Below are 22,571 nucleotides of genomic sequence, written 5' to 3'. Positions count from 1 at the left end.
TTTCTTGTTTGGGATGGGGGGGGGGTAGGGGATGATGGTAACATAATTCATAGTGGGATCTTTCTTGGAGGTGTAGGGTAGGAAAAAGCGATTTTTTTGTAGTCTATGTATATAAGCATATTGAAGAAAACAGGTGGATGCATAATAAAATACAATAATGATAAATAGGCACAATGTCACTCTTGTGCATTGTATTAAGCGCTAAATAAATGTTATAAAAGTTGCCTTTTATTATTTTCCAAAATCATCTGATCTTTTTCAGTTTGCGGCCGACTTGGAAGCCAATTTGCGATTAAAGGCCCAACGCTACAACCACTATCGCAACATCAACGCCATTGCTCCCATTCGACTGATCTTCCTTCAGCCCGGTGCCGTGGACGAACTTCGTCAATACATCTTGGACCGATCCTCGGCCACCGTTCAACAGCTCAAACTCCCGCACAAGCTCCGCAAGACAGAATGGATTCGTCTTCTTTGCAATCGTGAACTTATTCAGTGATTAGAAAGTATCTGTTTAGATCTGTTTCATAAAATCAGCAGTTTCATTATCTTGGGACATGTCATCTTGCACTGCACAGTGGCTGCTGAGCCCACGATCGATGAAAAATTTGGCCAAATTAATATTTGGAGGTTTTCTATATCTCTGATTTCTATCTCAAACAATACAATATGGATTTTCAGATTTTCACTTTCATCTTGGTCAAGCACTGAAACTATGCTCTTGAAAGTTTTGAGGTCAAAGACTTAAGAAAATAATTTTGAGGCTTTCTTTGCTCATTCATGTGATTCATTTCCCCCAAGATTTCTCTGTTTTCTTTTTTGTAAAACCGTTTTTTGTAGCCCTCATAGAAAAGACACCTGGGTCTTAACCCCCTTTATTACCGACTCTCAAATGATGCAGCTTATATCATTAAATTGCAAATGTGCATTCATAGAGTATGCAATATCCTGCCATTCAATAATTACGTACAATAATCTTCAATCATAAGTAAAGTACCTTAAGTCATATTGCGACATAGACAAATATTGATATGAAGAAAAGCAATATCTTTTTTTTTTGGTAGCTATAAACCCAATAAATTTTTACACCTTGTTCATATTTGTGGGAGAGTTAGAGTAACAAAATTGTTTCTAGGTTTTAGTTTTCAACTTGTCTTATTCTAACGAAATACGAAATATTTCACAAATGGCATAAGTTAGATACATAAACAGCTATTATATTTGTATTTATTGAACAAATATTTATTTAAACAACACAGATATTCATTAAATGAAAGTCTTTGTTTTGTGCTGAACTTTTCTAAGAGAAATGTGAAGATGTACATGTAATATCTAAAAAGGTATGTTATTTGTTATGGATTAATTTGCCTATGGCAAAATAGTGTGCTATCTATTTAATTAAATTCCTGGTGGGCGTTTCATAAAGCTGTTTGAAGTTATGAGGCACTTTACAAATGACTGGTGGTCCTATCTTAGGAGCAAAACCATTCCAATGAAAATCTCTTGCGCATGATTTCCCTAAAAAAAAAGGATACCAGTCATTTGTTAAGTTAGTAACTTAAGAACAGCTTTATGAAAAACCCACCAGGTATTCTGTTTTATAAATTGCAAGTTCCATATTCTTTGAGGTTCTAAACTTCTAAACATAATATTCTGTTTTCTTCAATGACATGGCTAAATCTTACAATAAATTAATATTTCAATAGTGGAATTTGTTTTTTTAATGAAAAGTACACTTGCATTATATAAAAACAATGCAATATTCAAATAAAGCTTCGCAAACACATGCGAAATGCAGTTTCAAGTTCCATGATTTTCAATATTTTAGTAAATCAAATTTTTTACTTGAAAAAAATGTGTTTTTCTGTGAAATTCTGTGCACTTCCCAAATTTGATGAAACTTTTGTGTCTTCAATATTGTGGAAAATTGGGGACTTTATTCTAATTTAAATGAGGTATGGTCTGGTGATAACATTGATAAGCAACCACTTGAGCTAATCTTATTCTATGATTCATCATTTGCAAGCATGCTGGTATAGTTCCCAGAGTTATCAGAATCATCATTTGAGGTATATATACATGATTGCCTCTAATGAAGGTCATATTTCATTTAGCTTTCACTAAAACCCTTACGGTACTTTGTTATCAGTGCAGAAATAATTTTATATAAAATATTTATCTCTAGTGCATGCAAAGGTGTACTAGTATTTGAATTATTTGTATTGTGTAGACAATCATTTGTTTCTTATTTAGATGCCTTTGGAAATGTTTGAAATTTGTTGTTATATTATTCCATGCCTTGAGAACAAGGAACTTTGTATAATTCATTAAAGTTTTAAGGCATAAATTAGAAATTTCGAAATGCTTGCATGCTCATCAAAATAATAGCATGCCTTTGAGATTATAGAACAATATAATTGTTATCATTCACTTGTATATTGTACATATTCAGCAATATTTGTACATTTCATGCAATGTATTTTATAATTCTAATTTTCAGTGCACATGATCATATTTCATTTGCGCATTTATGAATTCTGAAAAGCAATCATCTGTAAATTATGATTAACTTCTATCTCATATTGATATGTGTATAAACATGGTGCCTTCTTTTATATCATATATAAGTCTTTTCAAATATATTGGGTGCATGTGGATCATTTTTTATATTGTTATATATATAGAAGGTAACAGACTCAAATGCATGACAATGAATAAAGAAAAATACTATACTATTTTTTGTATGTCTCGAGCTGTATTTCTTATAATGCCATATTGAGTATGTATATGAAGCAAAAATATATTCCTCTGCGGAAAATATGACAAAACAGAGAAAAATCATGATTTTACCAGTCAATACCCGTCATACAAAGAGCTACGAGTGATCAGATCAACCTTAGCTATGTAAAAATCCATCAATGTCATAATTTCTACTACAGGAAATTTGAACAACGTCCTTTGTAAATAAAGAGAAGCCAATTGAATTTTCAAGAAAACTATGAATGTATAAATATACATCATATCTGGAAATGTTTTGAACAAACATGTATTTTATATGTTGCTGGCTTTCCATAGTTGTGGTTGATTGGATCAATCGTAACTCTTTGTAAGACAGGGCCCAGTGATATAGTAACTAATAATGATTATGATCTTAATGTTTGACATGGATGAATTCCAATCTGAATCATTTCAAAATAATGATCAGAATGATTCGTTATGTACATCTTAAACGTGAAAAAATCCTATTGTCTATTTCTTTTTATCCTATTTTCAAGCCTAATATCCTACTTTTCTTTAAAAGTTTAAACAAGTGGAATGCCTCTGGCCGTCTCACCTGCATCACGCGATTCAATATAGCAGCAGTGCTGATTTTGAAAACTACTATAACTCACACAAGATGTTCAGTGATACTTGGTTACTCTTATTTCCACGTTTTATGAACTAGACCAATACACTTATAGAGATATGATGGCAATTCAACAAATACCCCCAACGTGGCCAAAGTTCTTTGACCTTACATGACATTTGACCTTGATCATGTGACCTGAAACTCGCACAGGATGTTCAGTGATACTTGATTACTATTATGTCCAAGTTTTATGAACTAGACCAACACACTTTCAAATTTATGGCTGTAATTCAACAAATACCCCAATTTGGCCAAAGTTCATTGACCCTAAATGACCTTTGACCTTGATCATGTGACCTGAAACTTGCACAGGATGTTCAGTAATACTTGATTACTATTATGTCCAAGTTTCATGAATCAGATCCATAAACTTTCAAAGTTATGATGGTAATTCAACAGATACCCCCAATTCGGCCAAAGTTCATTGACCCTAAATGACCTTTGACCTTGGTCATGTGACGTGAAACTCATGCAGAATGTTCAGTGATACTTGATTAACCTTATGTATAAGTTTCATGAACTAGGTCCATATATTTTCTAAGTTATGATGACATTTCAAAAACTTAACCTTAGGTTAAGATTTTGATGTTGATTCCCCCAACATGGTCTAAGTTCATTGACCCTAAATGACCTTTGACCTTGGTCATGTGACATGAAACTCAGGCAGGATGTTCAGTAATACTTGATTAACCTTATGGCCAAGTTTCATGAACTAGGTCCATATACTTTCTAAGTTATGCTGTCATTTCAAAAACTTAACCTCAGGTTAAGATTTGGTGTTGACGCCGCCGTCGCCGCCGCCGTCGGAAAAGCGGCGCCTATAGTCTCACTCTGCTATGCAGGTGAGACAAAAAACAGACCAAAAATCATCATTCTAACAAGTTTCAAAGATCCTATTTTCCTGGGGGAAAATCCTACTTAATTTCAATTTCCACTTTAAAAAAAATCCTAGTTAATTAGGATAAAATCTACCACTTGGCAGCTCTGATTAAATCACATGTATTTGTGATTTCTAATGATAACAGAGCAATTTCCATTTTTTTAAAGACATAAATCCACAAAAAAAATTTAAGGGTCTTTTTTATAAAGTCACATGTTTAATTAAAACAAACATGTATTCAGATTTGAAGATATAGATTAACATGCTCCTCCTAAATTATCGCTTTGAATTTAAAATAAGATCTAATCATTAAGAGGTCTTTTTATAACCAAGATAGTACCTTTGATGTAGGAATTTAATGTTAAAACTTATTTGCCTCTCATTTACATCTAATGAAGAGATCTGACTAGAACACTGTATTCAAAGGGAATAATCACTCAGCAATGCATAGAGGATTCACAAACAGAGTAAATGTATTATCAAATGCCCGTCAAATGACACAGAACTAAGAAGTCTTTTTGTGAACCAAAACAGCAGTTTCGCTCTTGATTAAAACAAAACATTTACTCTGTTCTTGATTCTTCAATATGTCGCTGAGCAAGAAGTCTGTATTTGCACTGTACAACATGGAAACATGGACAAGCAAAGGACTCTCCTAGATCAAAATTTATGTAACAGTTGTGCCCCCCATTTCTGGATCTACCACCTGGGTGATGTAAAATGGTACCCAGTAAGAAGTGAAGAACTGTGGAGTTGGATGATTTCCTAGAAGTATTTCTGAAGTGGTTCTCCTAGAGTCTTCTCCAGCTCTGATACTACATCCTGACAGTGCTGTTCAACCTCCTCAGATTCATCTGTCAAACAAAACAGAAAAAACCCCATAGTAAACTCATGGTATGGTGGAGCGTTGTGGCCCAGTGGATTAGTCTTCGGACTTTAAAGCAGAGGTTTGTGGGTTCGAATCCCAGCCATGACGTAGTGTCCTTCAGCAAGAAATCTATCCTCATTGTGCTGTACTCAACCTCAGTGAGGTAAATGGGTACCAGCAGAAAGTAATTCCTTAAAAAACTACGAGAACCAGAATCAGTAGCCGAGCTTAAAAAGGGGTAATGTATGAGGGCTTTGAGTACCTATCATGGTGGATACATCATGCGCTATACAATTACAAATGTTTCTTTCTTCATTGTTTCTTCCTTCCACCCTTCCTCCTTCCTCAACTATCTTTCCATCATTCATTTGATCTGTCCCTTCTCTTTCCTTCCTTCCTTCTTTCTTCCTTTCTGTTTGTTTGCTTGGTTGTTTCTTCCTTCCTTTCTTATTTCTTCATACTATCCAAGTACTTCAATTAACTGGTGATTCATACAAAATTGTCAGCACTGACTACATTGTCGGTGCTGACAACTTCAGTGAATCCTTGGTTTTGATTTGCTGAGAGGCACTAACCTTTAACTGTTACTATGGTAACTGTAAGAGAAAGTCAAATTGTCAGTGCCGACAACTTTCATGAAACCGTCCCCTGATGTAATAAGCTATTCCTGACTTACCTTCCATGAGTTCAGCCAAGAATGGAATAGTTTCAGGCAGCAGTGAGAGGTAGTCCTCACCCAACTGAGAATGAACGGCCTGAAGGACTGTGAGGGCAGCATAACGAACCTGGAAGAACAGTAACATTCTACAAGTCAACCAATAGTTTCAGTTTGGCAAACATCCATGGTCATCAAGATTACTCTTTTGTGAACGCTCTCAGAACATGTTTTTACATCTTCAAAAAGTTTTTGGTCATGTAAGGGGGTATGTGAATTAAACAATCCAACACATTGGACATTCCAGTAAAAAAAAAAAGGATTTAGAAACACAGGAGGTACAGTGTATTAAGGAACTCCTTTATTTTTGGTCACCTAGCTACATAACATTAAATCAAAGGTTGTGTATGATATTGTGAATGCGTACAACCTTTAGTGCGCAATGGTGCTATTACATTAGAGGTTTTATATGCAAAGGTTAAGGGGGCATGGACTTTATGGAGGGCACAAGTAATGCATACACTACATTTTTCTACACTATAGTAGTGATGATATCATGAAGGAAATTGATGGCTTAGCTTAATTGATTTATTTTGGAATTTTTGAAAATCGTTCTAATTTGTAACCAATTACTTGGCGACGTTATGATCATATTATCAACCCGTTTTACAGAAAAAAATTATGCACAAGTTTAATTGTGCAATGTTGGTTCCAACTCAGGCATTTCTAGTATTTACGTTGTGCAGAAGCTTGCAGCAAGCCTTATGCTTCTTGTACTAATGTTAGCACCCACTGGTGAGCTGCATCACCACTAACCGTAATACCTGTGCATCATTTGTTGTATGATATACATGACAATGAAGCCATGTAACAAGGCTCACCTTTGGAGAAGAGTTTCTTGTCTTGAGAAGGATCTGATAGTTCAGAGGTTGCCAGGTGGAGGGGTCTCTAGCGGCAACCATGAACTGAACGATGCATGGTGTCAGGTGACCTGTGATGCGGTCCTCATAGGTGTCATCTCCTCCTTGTGTGTTCTCAATCTGCAGGAAGAGAATCGGAATAAATGTGACAACTTGGGAGTGTTTCACGAAAGGACTTGTCAGACGTTTTAACCGACAAGTCCTGTTTTATCAGACAGTTACCATAGTGACAGTGCATCTCAACCAATCAAAATCAAGTAAAGTTGTCAGATCTGACAACTTGTCAGACAAAAACATTGATAAAATGCTCCATTGGAAGTTTATAGTTCAGTTGGTAAATCAGCGGTCATAAAGGAAAGCAGAACATAGAGCCAAAGGCATATGCACATTAGGATAGTTTTATGCATATACATGTACCTTTTCATCAAAGGGGAATACTTAGTGTGGATTTATTTAAAAAAAATTGATTTAAACAATAACTGTACTAGTTATAAAAATATTTATTGTGGAAGAGGTTTATGGTACACCGTGTAGCAGGTCCTAAATGGAGTACGAAAAGTAGACAGAGATAGAAGTGAAACAGAGAGGCGAGAAATTGGAAGATTGAAAGGTAGAGTACTCTTTTCTGAGGTGAGTGTAGTCTTTAAGAGGACTGTAAACCAGAAAAGTTTGAGAGGCTTGAGTAGTTAGAGAGATGGGAGAAGGCTGGCTTGAGTCGGCCAGTGGAGTTGTACAGCAGGGAGAAGAATCACCATTTTTTCCCAGCAGTTTGACTGTCCATCTTCAGGAGCCTCATGCATCTCAAAAAAAGATTACTCTACCTTCCAACCATACCATCACGCAAACCTTCAAACATCATCCCAAACAAATAATAATAATAGCTGGACTTACAAAGCACTTTTTAACAGAGGATAAAAAGATTACAAAATAAACAGACAGTAGCGTAGATACCTGATCAACAAGAGGCTGCATAAGTTTCTCAAATCTCTCTTTGCTCACAAAGTCTCCCTTATCATAATGAAAACACTTATGTAGACAATCGAGAGAATAACCCAGAAGACTGGCTGACTTCTCTTTTATATGAGGGCCATCATAGAAAGGCTTGTCTGAAAAAAGAAGGGTTAAAGAAAAAGGTTTACTTGTGGAACATCTGAATGGACATAGACATATTTCTCTTTACTATGAGGGTCATCATAAAAAGGCTTGTCTGGTACGGTGATAGGTTAAAGGTTTATACGGAACATCATTTAAATGGACATAAAAAAAAATTGATAAAAAAAAAGCTTTATCAGTGTTATTTAAAGCCCATATTAGTACTTTGAAGGATGTCACCAGGCTCATACAATCAGACAATTTTCTCTTGTAGGTACATGTATGTAGAATTAATGCTTCCCTTGTTCACAAGTTAGCAGTTCTGTAAGTGCATGAACTGAAAAGATGTAAGAGCAATAGTTTCTCTTTGAGGTAATATTATACAGAGCATTTCTTTAAAAATAAAAATTATTCCAAATTTGGAATCTGCAATTATATAAACTTACCTTAGAATTTTAAAGCTGCTGCCATGTCAGGCAGCCATTGAAATAATCAGGTAACATATCTTATCAGCAGCCAACCCTATGGGTGTTTAGTAGGTCCATATGAATAATTAAAAATCCATTTAGTCTTTCTATCGTACCATGTCAGGTAACGTTAAAAAAATAAGATGCAACATTTATATAGCGCTTAATACAATGCTCCTACGCGCTGCATACTGTTACCCTGGCTTTAGTATGGCTACCCTAATCAGGTGCTAGAGCATGCAAGGAAAAACTCTCTTGCTCCCTGGGTAAGCTTTAGTTTTATTGGAAGGCCTCTTGCTTATCTAGGCCATAACTCATATTAAAATTTGTTGAATAAAAATCTACTGACTCATCATCCAGGTTTTAAATTTAGTCCCTAAATACAGGGGTGGCTGGATTCAACTTCCACTCACAGAGATCCCCCTGACATCATCCCTCCACTTTTTCATTAATTATCATTACAACTCGTATTAACATACACATGGCCCCGTCTTACAAAGAGTTACGATTGATCCAATCAATCGTAACTCTATGGAAATCCATCAGTGTCATAATTTTTTTCCACAGAAAATTTGCACAATGTCCTCTGTAAACAAAAAGAAGCACAGTAAATTTTCAAGAAAACAATGAATGCATGAATATACATGATAGTTAGAAAATATTTTGAACAAACATGTATTTTAGATGTTGACGTTGCTGGCTGTCCATAGTTGTGATTGATTGGATCAATTGCAACTCTTTGTAAGATGGGGCCCTGCTGGGATATGTGCAAAATCTTGAACTAATCTTTAAACTGACCTGTTTTGATGACATTATTAGCATCGAGGATTCCTGCAATGTTTGCTACCAGGTGACCAGCAAAAAGACAGAAGAGGCTCTTCAGTTTCTCTGCTATACTATCGGCAAGGCGATAGAAGGTGAGGAGCCTCTCTGGGTTGCTGCCACGAGTCGCCCATTCATATACCTGAAGGAAAAGAAGTATAAGGCTATATCTCAGTCTCACAAAAGTTAATTGTAAGAAAGCGCGATAGCTCAGTCGGTAGAGCGGGGGTTTCGGATTCCGGTGACCCGGGTTCAATTCCCAAGTGGTGCACTAGTGCCCTTTGGTAAGGCATTTATCCTCATTACCAGGTCCCTCGGAGTACCTTAAAGCGTTGGTCCCCTGATTGCTTGCTCACAGGCATTCGTGCTTTCTTAGCAGTCAGGTAAAAACTTCGGTATAACATTAATTATATGAGAAAGCATGGGATTTTAAAGTTAAAATGTACCTCTGAAGCTCTAGAATCAACAAGGAAAGTTCAAACAATATGAAACCATCTTAAGCATAGTGCAGTTTTTAAGCAACAAGGTAACAATACATTATCATCATTTATCTAACAAAAAAGTTCCCAAAAATATCATTCCCCCAAAAATATATTATCAGAAAGGAAAAAAGAAAATAAAGAGAAAACAGAAGGAAATGAAGATAAGGGGGCTTTCACATTTGATTGTGCGATCGTTTGCAATCATTTGGTCACAATACATGTTGCACACAATCGCAACGGTTGGAAAGGTGAAAGAAAATTGGTGCTCCTACCTTGAGAAACATTGGTCTGAATGTAGCCTCGGAGAGCTTCATTACCATGGTATTCATAGCATCTATCACATGACCTTCAATACTTGATACCTCATCAAGAGAACTCTGAAAAATATAATCAGATAAGATTACAAGTTGATGATGGAACATAAAATCTAGATCATGATTTGATTAAAGCATTGCATGAAATATACTGAACGAGCAGGGGAGAAAAGGGTGGACTCTGATTCGGACATACCAAAAAATTAATCATTATGATTTATTCATAATGTGTTCTAATATCACAAAGCACCTGTTTCATGACATATTATGATAACATACATGCAATTGATTTCATATAGTAGATTTTGATTACAGTGACCTGGTGACTTGCAATTGATAAGTTTTATTGTCTACTGGGCCCAGTCTTACAAAGAGTTACAATAGATTCAAGTGAAAATTAAATTGTGATTGATCAAACATTAATTCCATAACTACATGAATTTAGATCAATCGCAATTTGAGTGTTACTTGAATGTATCGAAACTGGGTGTGAGACGGGTTACTGGCAGGCACCCATTCTTTCTAACAGTCAGACAAACCAACCAAACCCAATTCAGTGATCTTTAAAGCGAGGTCTAAGAACATCTCCAATGATAGACCTTATGCATATGATGCCATAATCTCATAGCACCCTCCCTCAGAGGATATAGGAATACATGTAACAGAGTTGTCAGAGATGAGCCAGCTGCAGATCACCAATGCATGTAAGGCAATGGCTACAGCCTCTAAGATGGCAGCATGATGATGTCAATGTATAAGGTCAATAATAAGTACCTCTGCATGGGTTGACCGATACTCCAAAGCTTGTAGGAAGAGGCTGACCGTAGCATGATGATGGCTCAAGAGATCTTCCTTGGGTAGTTGGTCAAGATGGTCACTCAAGATGGACATCAGAGGACCGATGCTAGACTGTAATAAAATAAACGTAAATCAATCTTAATAATAATAACAATAATTAGAAATATCACTTTGCGTGATTAAAACCCTCACCCTATACCATTACCATGGTAATGCAGATTCCAACCCATTTACAAAATCTTGCATGTCTCTACTTCAAGATGAAAATTTGTGCCAAATTTCATGAGCACTGGCTAAAAACTGGGGAAGTAGTTTGATCCACAATGAGTATTCCTGGATTTTTGCAATATGTGGTAACCATGGCAACACCATTTCTTACAAATGCAAGAAAAGTGTCTTGCACATCTTGAGCTCAAGACCTATGTGTGTGCCATCTTTAAGTGCTCTGCGTTAATGCATCATAACTACCCTGGTTGCCTGCATTACATCTTCATGAGACACCATTGTTCATTGCTGTGACGACAGAGGCTTACTTGTAATACTTTTCATGAAATTGAATGGTTTCCAAAGAGGCTCCATTTATATACTGGTATAAGATAATAACTGGCAACATCTTGCCCAACATTCCACTTCAAAACATATTTCCAGAAGAATACACGGAGGGGTCTTTCTCATATCACTGATTTAGAAATCACATGGTCTTTTTTTTAAAGGTTTTCAGCTGTAGACAACAGGAGTGTTTAATGGCATTGACAGGTACATCCTGATACCAAAGTCAATATCTACACGTCTATAAATTGCCCTTAATCCTTGGATGCTCCAGAACCTGATCAGGGTAGGAACCAAAAGCTGGAATGGTAATGTGCACTGCATGAAACAATGACACTGTATTAAGTGCTATACTGGAAACTTTGGAAAAATAACTTAGAAGTACGTAATCCCCTTTTTTCATAATCAAGTCTACAACAATGTTTTGACTTGCTCTCAATATTCAACTTTTAGAAGGTTGACTTTTGCACATTTACCTATAAATGTTGCATATCATCATCATAATGATTATGCTCTACAAGTTTTTCATTTATCATCTTCATCTTAAGAAGTAATTCGTTTTATCCTTACCTGACTTTTTGTCACACTGATCTTGTAGCATTCACTGACTGCAGGAATGAGAACTCTCGGGGGTAGCGCTGTGGAGAGCTGGTGACGACATGCCTTCAGACGTAACGTCAGCTGAGACTTCTCTTCATCTTGACGATAACCGGACAGACGACACACCTTGGAAAAATATTGGCAAAAAGAAATATCTTGTAGGTAGATTGATAAAAAGTAATAACCAGGGGCCCGTCTTACAAAGAGTTACGATTGATCCAATCAATAGTTACTCTATGAAAATCCATCAGTGTCATAAATTTTTCTACAGGAAATTTGCACAATGTCCTTTGTAAACAAAGAGAAGCACAGTGAATTTTTAAGAAAACAATTAATGCATGAATATACATCATAGCTAGAAAACATTTTGAACAAACATGCATAATACATGTTGACGTTGCTGGCCGTCCATAGTTGCGATTGATGGGATCAATCGCAACTCTTTGTAAGACGGCGCCCAGGACATACAAGGGAATAAAATTAAGTACAGTTTGCCATGATGCACTAATATCCCTTTGCAATATTTCACAGAATAAAACATGAAATGAAATGTGGAATACTATCTAGGACCATTTGAAATAACATATAATCTAGTCTAGAATGATTTCTAATTCTATTCAGAATACTATCAATACCAAGATCCATTTAGGATTATATCTTGATTCATCTATTTAGTGTCTACCATATTGCTTAAATGTCCTCGAATATATTGTGCTGCAACAGTTTATAATTAAAACTACAGGCGAGACAAAAATCAAAGAATGCTATTCAAAGATTATCATCAATCATTGAAACCGAACACCTCGTCAAGGATCAGTTGTTACCTGTTGAAGCAGCTGACCAAGATATGGACTAAGGAAGTGAGGGAGAGTCTCCAAGATCTTCTGTATGGTTGTCACTGTGCTCAGAAGATGTAAATCAGAACTAAAAAGTAAAAGGGAAAAAATGAATTAATTTCAAAATCTCACTGACCAATAATCAACTTTTAGCAGGGATCATCATGATTAAACAGCCCTACACTTCAGGGCAAGTGTTCATTTAAATCCTGAAGCCAGAATTTTAAGTATTTTACTCAGTATTCTATTTAAGTAACATAATTATCCATCTTAGCTATTCAATCATCATTTTGGGGTAGGTATTCTGCTTAAAACTAAATCAGCCGCCTACCTGGTTTTAAGTCTGGCTTGCATGCAGTCTACAAACGTACATGTGCATCCCGTACACAGTTGGATACATACATTGTGCGTTACTTGGCTTAGATGTTATGATGTCACAAATGTTATTATTTTTTGGTTTGATAAAGTAATATAGAAGTGATCTGAATATAAGAATAAGCAATTTGCTTAGCCAACTAAAATGATAAGTAATATACTTGGGGGCATTTCACAAAGCATCTTTCCAGTGATTTTCACAACTAATTTGCTCTTAGCCAATCAGAAGCAAGGATTTCCAATAGCTAAAACAGATGCCATTAAAAATCACGGACAAATCTATTCATCAAATACTCGCATGGTCTCAATATCATATTTCTCTTTTAAGGGCTGTTGCATAAAAGTTACTATTAAAGTAACTTTGCCGTCCAGTGGTAACTACCATGGTTACAATGCTGAACAGCCAATCAAAATCAGGCATTCCATGGAAGTTACCGATCGTTGGCAAATAGAAACTTTCATACAACTGGCCCTTCAAAACAGACACGCAATACAGAAACCTTACCACCTAAAACAAATTACAAGGATCTTCATGAATAGAGGTTAAGAGTTTTTCACCAATTTTAACATTCTTAATCACTTTTTATGAACAGAACAGAATGCTTATATTTTTCCAGATAACAATTTGTTGAGAATTGTAACTCGTTTGCTGGTTTTGCCTGTCTATTGGTTCAAGTCAAAGTATTTGTTCAGATAAATTGGAAACTAATATCAAACAAACCTTGTTACATGAGTCTTGCTTGTCAGTGTATCCAGTAGAGGTGGCATGAATCGACCAAGGTAGGGTATAGCATGGGCTTTTATACTACTCACTGTTTCAGCTAAGCAAAGTAAACCACTTGCTAACACCTATTATAAAGAACATAGGGAAAAAAACCCAGCAGTGATAATATGATGCACTTATTCAATATTGTGAAGGGAAAATGTTCTTGTACTAATAATATCAACATGAGAAATTCAAAGTTAACTTGTGAACCTTGAATATATATATGATTGCGGTAAAATTTGGCTAATATAGTTGGTGAGAACAATAACTGGACGGACAAACAGATGGATAGACCACATGAAAATATTATGCCTCAACCAACCACTAACCATGGCGAGTGGAGTCCCAAAATAGTGTAGCACTAGAAGCAAATATGGTGAATCATTAAAACATTAACCTAAACAAAGCAAGCATATTCTATTTGGTAATTTGAAGGTCTTTTTCAAGAAAATTTTTAATGGAATGTAATTATTCATGTGCTTTATTTAAACAGAATGAAATAATCAATTAGCATGTAATTTCAAATGGATAAGACAAAATGAGAACAAAACTTCTACCTGGTTGTTGATTTGTGTCTCCATGACAACATCAAGTGCGACCTCCATCACCTTGATAAACTGCTTTCGATGTTCACTGCCGAACAGTTTGCAGAGTAACTTGAGACTATAGAGGGCAGTCTGGCGATTGATGTCTAGCTCATCCATTTCAGCCTGGTTCTCACGAGATGACTTCGCTATTACAAGCAACGTATCAAGCATAGCTAGTAGCATTGCAGTCTGTAAGGATTATAAGAAATCAGTATACATACATGTATGATATATGTTCACGAGGGCATTCAGGGCTAAACATTAGCAATGTGTGCTGTGAAAAAAAGCCAAAAAATGATGTCCGAAGAACAGTACTCTACGACAAAGTGTTCAGTTGAGCACCACAATAAACATTTCAATACTTAAATGCACAGGTAAACAATTTTTTTTTGGGTTTTATATTACTTACACCTCCCACTTATCTGTATAAAAAGCTAAGTAATAAATAAAAAAAATAGACGAGTCGAGCCTATCTTCATGTTGGTCAAGTATGACTTCTCAAACATTATGTGCAAACTTGAACTTGACTGGTCATTCCATGGATGTGAGAATGATGACAGCATTATGAGTATTATATATATATATATAGAATGTTCAGTAATCTGAGTGGTCAAAATCTTAGGACGAAGGACAATAACGCAGCACATTGATCTAAACCTGTCACCTTGAGGTTCCAAGCCTTATCCACTGGACCATAATAGTAACCAAAATAAAAACAAGATTAATGTTTTTTATTATTTACCTCTTCCTCCTCGAAGCCTTCCTTGTTTTGAATGAGTTTGTTATTAAGAAGCTCTATAGCTTTCCTCCTGACCGTCGGGAGACGGTTAGAGATCAGACCTGATACTACACCAATAAACACCTTGGCAGGTAGCAAGTAGTTAACCTGGTAAAAGAAAAGAATAACAAAAGTCATTATTAATTGTAAAATGATAAAATAATTCATTTATTTGGCCCCCAAATCCAATGGGCAGAGGTGTATAATAGTACAACAAATGATTTTATCGCAACTACATCACTCATAGTGATTATAATCTTATTTAGTCACAACAGTTTTTCTTTTGATTAATACTTATTGTTCACTGCACTTGGTATTCCTTTTTAGTTGAATATCTCTTTAAATTTTAAATTCTTATTTGTGGCTTTGTTATCTTGTATGTTTCAAGAAGAAGAGATCAACCCACAAGCTTCTCATTATAAACATGTTGGTGGCGCATGTATTATGAAAAGCATGAACTGTGACATAGCATGAAAAGACTAAGCAAGTGGAACTCCCCTGGCAGTCTCGCCTGCATTATGCAATCCAATACAGCAGCAGTACTGACTTTGGATACTAGGATAAATAATGTTTCACAAAACACCATTCATTTGATAACAAAATACAATGTTTTTTTTACCCCAAATGACCTTGGACATGTGACCTGAAGCAAGATGATCTGTGATATATTACCTTTATGTCCAAGCTTCATGAAATCGATCCATTTACATTCACAGTTATGACAACATTTCAAAAATTTAACCCTGGTTAAGATTTCAATGTTGAAACCCCTAACATGGTCATGTGACCTAAAACTCTTCCAATACCGGTGATACTTGAATACTCTTTTGTTCAAGTTACATGAAATAGGTCCACATACTTCTCAAGTTCTGACATTTCAAAAACTAAACCTTGGTTAAGATTTCAACGTTGACAACGCCATCGTCGCCGCCCGTTGGAAAAGCGGCGCCTACAGTCTTGTTGTGCTATGCAGCCAATACAAAAAAAAATAGTCACTGTACCTTGTCTAAAACATCATAAGCCTTGTGAAGAAGAGCTCTCCAGAACTTAGCAGTGTTAGGATCCGTGTTATCTTGAATACAGTGGGCTACATGAGTAATGTAACACAGTGTCTGCTCAAGAAGCCTAGAGTAAATGTGAACACAGATATACTGAATTTTTTAAATGGAATTAATATTAAAGTAGTATTTGATGATTTAATTGTTTCTTTAATCAGACAGAGGTCATTGCCATTTCATCTTATAATCTTGTTTTACATAAATTATCATTTTTCAAAATATTGTTATCAATTTTGAAAATGCAGAGCTGTTTTTTTTCAATCAATATTCCTTTTCTTTTATCAAATTAAAATAATAATGTTTTAATTATTTACATACTAAAAATTTCTTCTTTATAATGCCAACATTAAATTATTATATGTTCTCTTTTAATAAGACTGTAAATATAAAAGATATATAATTGCTGAACACATTTGATTGCATTCAAGTTTTAACAAACAATTATAGAAATGAGAATAAGGGCATACAGAGATATCTCGATTCTTTAATTTGCCTGTGACCTCCTTTTGAGTCAAAGTTTCTTGACTTCACAAAAATGCAATGAACTACTCTTCCTGTAATATACATCTGTACATGAAATGAACGACATGCTTCCTTCAAACTGCATTCCAAGTAAACAAGAGAGTAAATTACATCATGCACCTGTCAATTATATTGTGAATTTCACAAAAGTATTTTAATTATCTAGTACCGTGTTTACACTTAATCGGCATTTGAATCGGCTCGCGGTTCTGAACCGCGAGCCGATTCAGCATCGGCTTTTTCATAGCGTGTAAACGCGAGCAACTTGAATCGGCTCGCGGTTCAGAACCGGCAATTTGCACCACCAAAGTAGTAGGTTCTGAACCGCGAGCCGATGCAGAATCGGCTTTTTTACTACGTGTAAACAGAAAGCCGATTCTGCACCGGCAATTTGTGCGCATTTCAATTACTTTACCATTGTGACGTAATTGTAAGCGCACTGATCCAGCGTAGTCTTTATTATAACGTATATTGTAGGTATGCGTATCATTTCAGGTTTTTGCATCGGCTCGCGGTTCTGAACTGCGAGCTGTAACAACGTGTAAACACAATCCAAATGCCGATTCTGCATCGGCATTTGGTTCAGAACCAATTGCCGATTAAGTGTAAACACGGTATAGAAGAAGCAGATTCCCTGTAAACTAAAAACATCTGCTTCTCTCCTCATTTCCAGAAAGTCACCTTCACAGCTGCTTGAAATCAAACTATGGCATTTTTTTGCTCTCCTGTTTTATCTTAAAAAAAAAAAATCCCCTTTATTCTTTGTCTCAACTTTTCTTTTCCTTTCTTCCTCCTCCTTATCTTTCTTCTAACTTAGTTTAAAATCTTGTCTCAATGCAAATGTGATGTATGAATTACAAACTGAGGGAGGGGGGGATAGTAAATGTTTTGAAGATATCACAACTCAAAAGTTTTGATTTTCTTCACATATATTGTTTGTTTTTATTTTTCACCTATGACTGTATCTGTTTGGTAAGTTTAGTTAAAGTTCACTTCATGTGTATTTTCTCCTTGTGAAAATTTAAACTTCCAATGGAAACAAATTTCTGCATTGCAGAATATAATATTGTACAAATCTAGGATTTTTTTTAATGTGGAATATATAAACTTATGAATAAAAATATACTGGACAAGAATATGAAAGTTTATGGGACTGTCATTAGATACAGATTAATTAGGCAATTTTTCACCATTTTCATTAACTCTACATGATTAACACTAGGAATAATCATATAATCTTTTGGAGCTTTACTCACTTTTGATATAGTGCCTGCATGGCTGCAGATTTCTCCTCAGATAGATTCACAAGCTGTAAAAACAAAACAGTAATATTCTAAACTGATTATCTTCATCCTTTTTTTGTTTATATGATTCAATTTTTAATTATGCTTTTGCACACCCTTTGATTTAGCAAAAGAATCAAATAAGCAATATTTAAATTGTCTCCTTATAATGTAAAAAAAAACTTGTTTTCTCCCGTTCTTTTCAAATAAGCAAACATGAAATATTGCATATTTTCATGCAACAAAGTACAAAAGAAACAGTGAGTGACATCATTAAAGGACAAGTCCACCCCAACAAATAGTTGATTTGAATAAAGAGAGAAAAATCAATCAAGCATAACACTGAAAATGTCATCAAAATCAGATGTAAAATAGGAAAGTTATGACATGTTAAAGTTCTGCTTAATTTTATAAAACAGTTATATGCACATCCTGGTCGGTATACAAATGAGGGGACTGATGATATAACCAACTCACTATTTCTTTTGTATTTCATTATATGAAATATGAATTACTTTTATTTCCTCCCCGTTGTCAGTTTTATTCCTCCCTGAACATGTGGAAATATTTAACATTTTGTGGTTCAGTCAAGTTGACTGTTATTGTAAAATCTGTAAAAATTGAAATATTGTATAATTCAAACAATTCATCAGTGAGGGACATCATTGACCCTCTCATTTGCATCAATTGTTTTCTGAAAAATAAGAAAAACTTCAAAATGTCATAACTTTCTTATTTTAAATCTGATTTTGATGAAATTTTCTGCATAATGCTCATTTGATTTTTCTTTGATGATTCAAATCAACATTTTTTCTGGGGTGAACTTGACCTGCAATTTGATCACTTGTTTGGGGAATACAAGCATAATTTAAAATGTCATCATTTTGTTGGGATGGACTTTAACAAGCATTTAATATACTGACCACTCAATTACTCTAATCCCTCCATACCCAAGGGTTTGAAAGTAGATCATAATATTCACCTGTGAAATGAATGGATCACTTGTAAGAAGCTGAGATAAGAATCCCACTGATGTAAACTTGAAATGCCTCAGCTGCCTTGGACTATGAGACTCTTGATCAAAGATCAGGTCTTGTGGTGCGACCTTTGACCCCGAGGTCAATCCTGTTGAACGTGTTGACCTGGTAGAGCGAGATGGTGTCTTGGAGACATCTAGGTCAGAGAAGAAAAAAGTCAGAGATTCAAGATATTTCACTTTGGAGTGTTCAAATGGCATACTTTTATTTCATTGCCAACGTCTATGTTTTAAGTAAGAGTCAATCTAATTGTTAAATTATAAAAGTGATTGTAATAAATTACCGGAATTGTACTATTGACAAATTCCACAATCATATCAACTGAGAGTTTCAGAAATTTGATTTTTTTTCCTCACAAACAACAATAATCTGTTCTTACCATCTTGTTCATAATTCTGTCACAGAATATATTTTCAGTATACCTAGCACCTAAAACCCATCAACACCCTACACCTATGAAAACCCAACACCAATGTTTTGTTTGAGCTTACCTTCTTTCTTTCCTTTGAGAGTTGTAAGGTATGACATCTTTATTCAGACAGATCATCAAGTCCCTAACACCCATCAACACCCAACACCTATTAACACCCCACGCCAATCTGTCTATTCTACACTCTTCTGTTTGAGCTTACCTTCTTTCTTTCCTTTGAGAGTTGAGAGGTATGCCAGCATCTTAGTCAGACTGACCACCTGGATTTCAGGATCAAAATGATGACACAGCGTCAGCCAGAACTCTAGATTCCTTCCAGGACCCTGAGAGGATTACAATTTCAATCAAAACGATGTCAGCTAAATAAATTACAAAGATTTGATTGATGGAAGACATCTTAGTTGAATTCCAATGACAAAGGTCATTATTAGACATCAACAAGTAATGAAATATTTGCATTCATACACAGATTTACTTATCGCAGATGGGCAGCAAGAACACACTGAAACTTAGAAAGTACAAGGGTCTGGAAGGGTCTGGTATGATAAGTAGAGAAAGACCAAAGATGAATGCATGACATGGTAATGCAAGCTGGCCATAAAGATGCTTGGAATATGAGGAATCTGCAGGACAGTGAGAAACCATTTGATATAGATAAATACTGCATCAATAAATGTTTATTGTGATGATGATCATGATGATGATTAAAAAGAGGTGATAATTGGGGTGATAATGATGATGATGGATATGATGACGGTGGTGGTGGTGATTAGGATGATGATAATGATAAAGATGATGATGATCATCATCATCATCGTCATCATTACAAAGAGGTGATAATTGGTATGATAATGATGGATATGATGACGGTAGTGGTGGTGATTAGGATGATGATGATGCAGATGATAGGATGATTGGTGATGATGATGATTAAAATGATGCTGTGATGTGCTGTGATTTCATAATGACAATGACAATTGCGATATTTAATGCTGGTGAAGATGATTTATGATGACGATGATAATGTTGGTTGTGATGATGTTGGTGATGGATATGATAGTTGTAATTAAGATAATCAGGCCTGATGATGATCATGATGACGGTGAGGATAATGATGCTGATAATAATAACCATAATTATGACCATTAAGAATATACCTTAGTTTCTGTCTCTTCAGGAAGCATAGCCGTAGCACCTTTGGTTGCATATCCACCAATCAGCAACAAGATAACCCTCCACAGATACTCTGCCCCGCCCACAGACTGAACCAGGTGAGTGAAGAGAGGCAGACGACGATGCTCCGGGATGTGAGGGAAGGCATCAACAAACGTCTGCATCACCATGGTAACAACATCCTCTAGGTTGCCTGCCAAGGATGATGGAAGAGATTGGTCCTTGCTTGCCTGGAATAGGAGAATGTAGAATGAATACAAATAATAATAATTATACTAGCTTATCTGGTGCCTAATACATCTCTGTCAGGAGTCTCTAAGCACTCTACAATAAATGCAGCATAATTACCCTAGGTTTAACCAAACTACTGTTGTTCATTCAAGAGTCTCAAGGAATAAATTCCTGACAGGTACACATTTACCTCACCTGGGTTGAGCGCAGCACAATGTGGATAAATATCTTGCTGAAGGAAATTACGCCAAGGCTGGGATGTGAACCCATGACCCTGTGTTTCAAAGTCCGGAGGCTAACCCACTGAGCCACAACGCTCCATGCAATTATTGTAAAGATGAAGAGATCTTCCTACATTGCTTTTGATGTCATTTAAAGAATTTTTTAATGCTTGCTGAACACTGCGCCTGATTTTCTCAATATTTGAGAATCTCTTGTTAACCTGTTGAAAGTAGCCTATTACCTTAGCAGAGATAACTTCAATATTGTCTTTGCTGTTACTCAAAATGCAAGTGATAGGAGACTACAAAAAGCAGTGGCTGCAAAGCACCCATCGCCTATACCCTCTTGTCTTGCTTTCATAGTCATTATTTTTTTATCATCTATAAATTTCTGATGGCAGGTTTTCATAAGAAAAATCTGCACAAAATCACATTCAGTAAAAGAAAACTAATCATTTGTTGATCAGGATTATAGGAATTCACTCCCATGTGGAGCGTTGTGGCCCAGTGGATCAATCTCTGGACTATGAAACACAGGGTCGTGGGTTCGAATCCCAGCCAAAGCCAAATTTCCTTCAGGAAGAAACTGATTCACAATTTACTGCTCTCAACCCATGTGAGGTAAATGGGTACCTGTAGAATTCCTCAAAAAGCTGTGAGCACTGGGAATGATAGAGGCTCTGGGGTAATGTAGGAGTGCCTTGAGCAACAGACAAGTTGGATATGTGCAATATACAAATATCCTTTATTATCATTATGTAAAAAGGGGCAATTTGGGGAAATCTGATTTAGCAAAAGAACAGGCCATCAGTCATGAGCAAAGTTGCGCATTACTTATGAACGGTTCAATCTCCTAGTCCTTGCTTTCCTATGGTCTGGATTGAGCTGATATCACAAAGCAAGTACATACCTTGACTAGAGCAGGTATAACAGTCTGGACAGTCTTGTGGATGATCTGAAAGCTATGACTATCGTCCTGACGAAGAAGACTCGCTCCCATGAACGTGAAGATGGCCATGATGTTATGCAATACATGCTCCTAAAGAAACAAAGAAAAAAAATATAAAGTACACTGTAATTACAGAAAAAGAAGATATCAAAGTAGAGTCAAAGAATAAAGCGGAAGCTATGACTATCGTCCTGATGAGGAAGACTCGTTTCCATAAATGTAAAGATTGCAATGACGTTATGCAATACATGCTTCTAAGGAAAAAAAGAAGATAATATAAAGTACACCGTAATTACAGGAAAAGAAGATATCAAAGTAAAGTCAAAGAATAAAGCGGAAGCTATCACTATTGTCCTGACAAAGAAGTCTAATACTCCCATGATCATGAAGAAAGGAAGAAAAGATTATTTGGAGATGAAGTATAGCCTGGATCAACGTAACATCAGATAAGGATTTGGGCACTTTGACT

The 22,571-nt window shown here is 35.7% G+C and overlaps 2 protein-coding genes across 2 annotated transcripts in view; one reads left to right on the top strand and one right to left on the bottom strand.

The window, feature by feature from the left end:
* The window catches only part of LOC129271007 (uncharacterized), a 37,281-nt gene extending 34,546 nt beyond the window's left edge, over positions 1–2,735 (top strand). Inside the window, exon 8 of the mRNA XM_064107112.1 lies at positions 263–2,735. Within this exon, the coding sequence (XP_063963182.1) occupies positions 263–499 (237 nt within the window). The 3' untranslated portion in view covers positions 500–2,735. The remainder of the gene's footprint in view (positions 1–262) is intronic.
* LOC129271569 (HEAT repeat-containing protein 1-like) lies at positions 2,717–22,188 on the bottom strand. The gene is made up of 18 exons (XM_064107111.1): positions 22,064–22,188; positions 20,686–20,931; positions 19,731–19,851; positions 19,044–19,234; positions 18,035–18,087; positions 16,200–16,323; positions 15,163–15,306; positions 14,391–14,609; positions 13,789–13,916; positions 12,681–12,780; positions 11,827–11,982; positions 10,684–10,818; positions 9,868–9,972; positions 9,090–9,255; positions 7,684–7,838; positions 6,694–6,852; positions 5,834–5,942; positions 2,717–5,143 (listed from the first exon to the last, which is right to left on the bottom strand). The coding sequence occupies exons 1-18, from the start codon at positions 22,169–22,171 to the stop codon at positions 5,055–5,057; spliced, it is 2,508 nt and encodes an 835-aa protein (XP_063963181.1). The 5' UTR covers positions 22,172–22,188; the 3' UTR covers positions 2,717–5,054.
* Positions 22,189–22,571: the final 383 nt, after the last annotated feature.

This window comes from Lytechinus pictus, chromosome 11 (genome assembly GCF_037042905.1).
Source record: "Lytechinus pictus isolate F3 Inbred chromosome 11, Lp3.0, whole genome shotgun sequence".
NCBI classification, from domain to species: Eukaryota; Metazoa; Echinodermata; class Echinoidea; order Temnopleuroida; family Toxopneustidae; genus Lytechinus; species Lytechinus pictus.
Note: the sequence above shows the minus strand (reverse complement) of the source record. Positions and strands in the feature narration are given on the sequence as shown.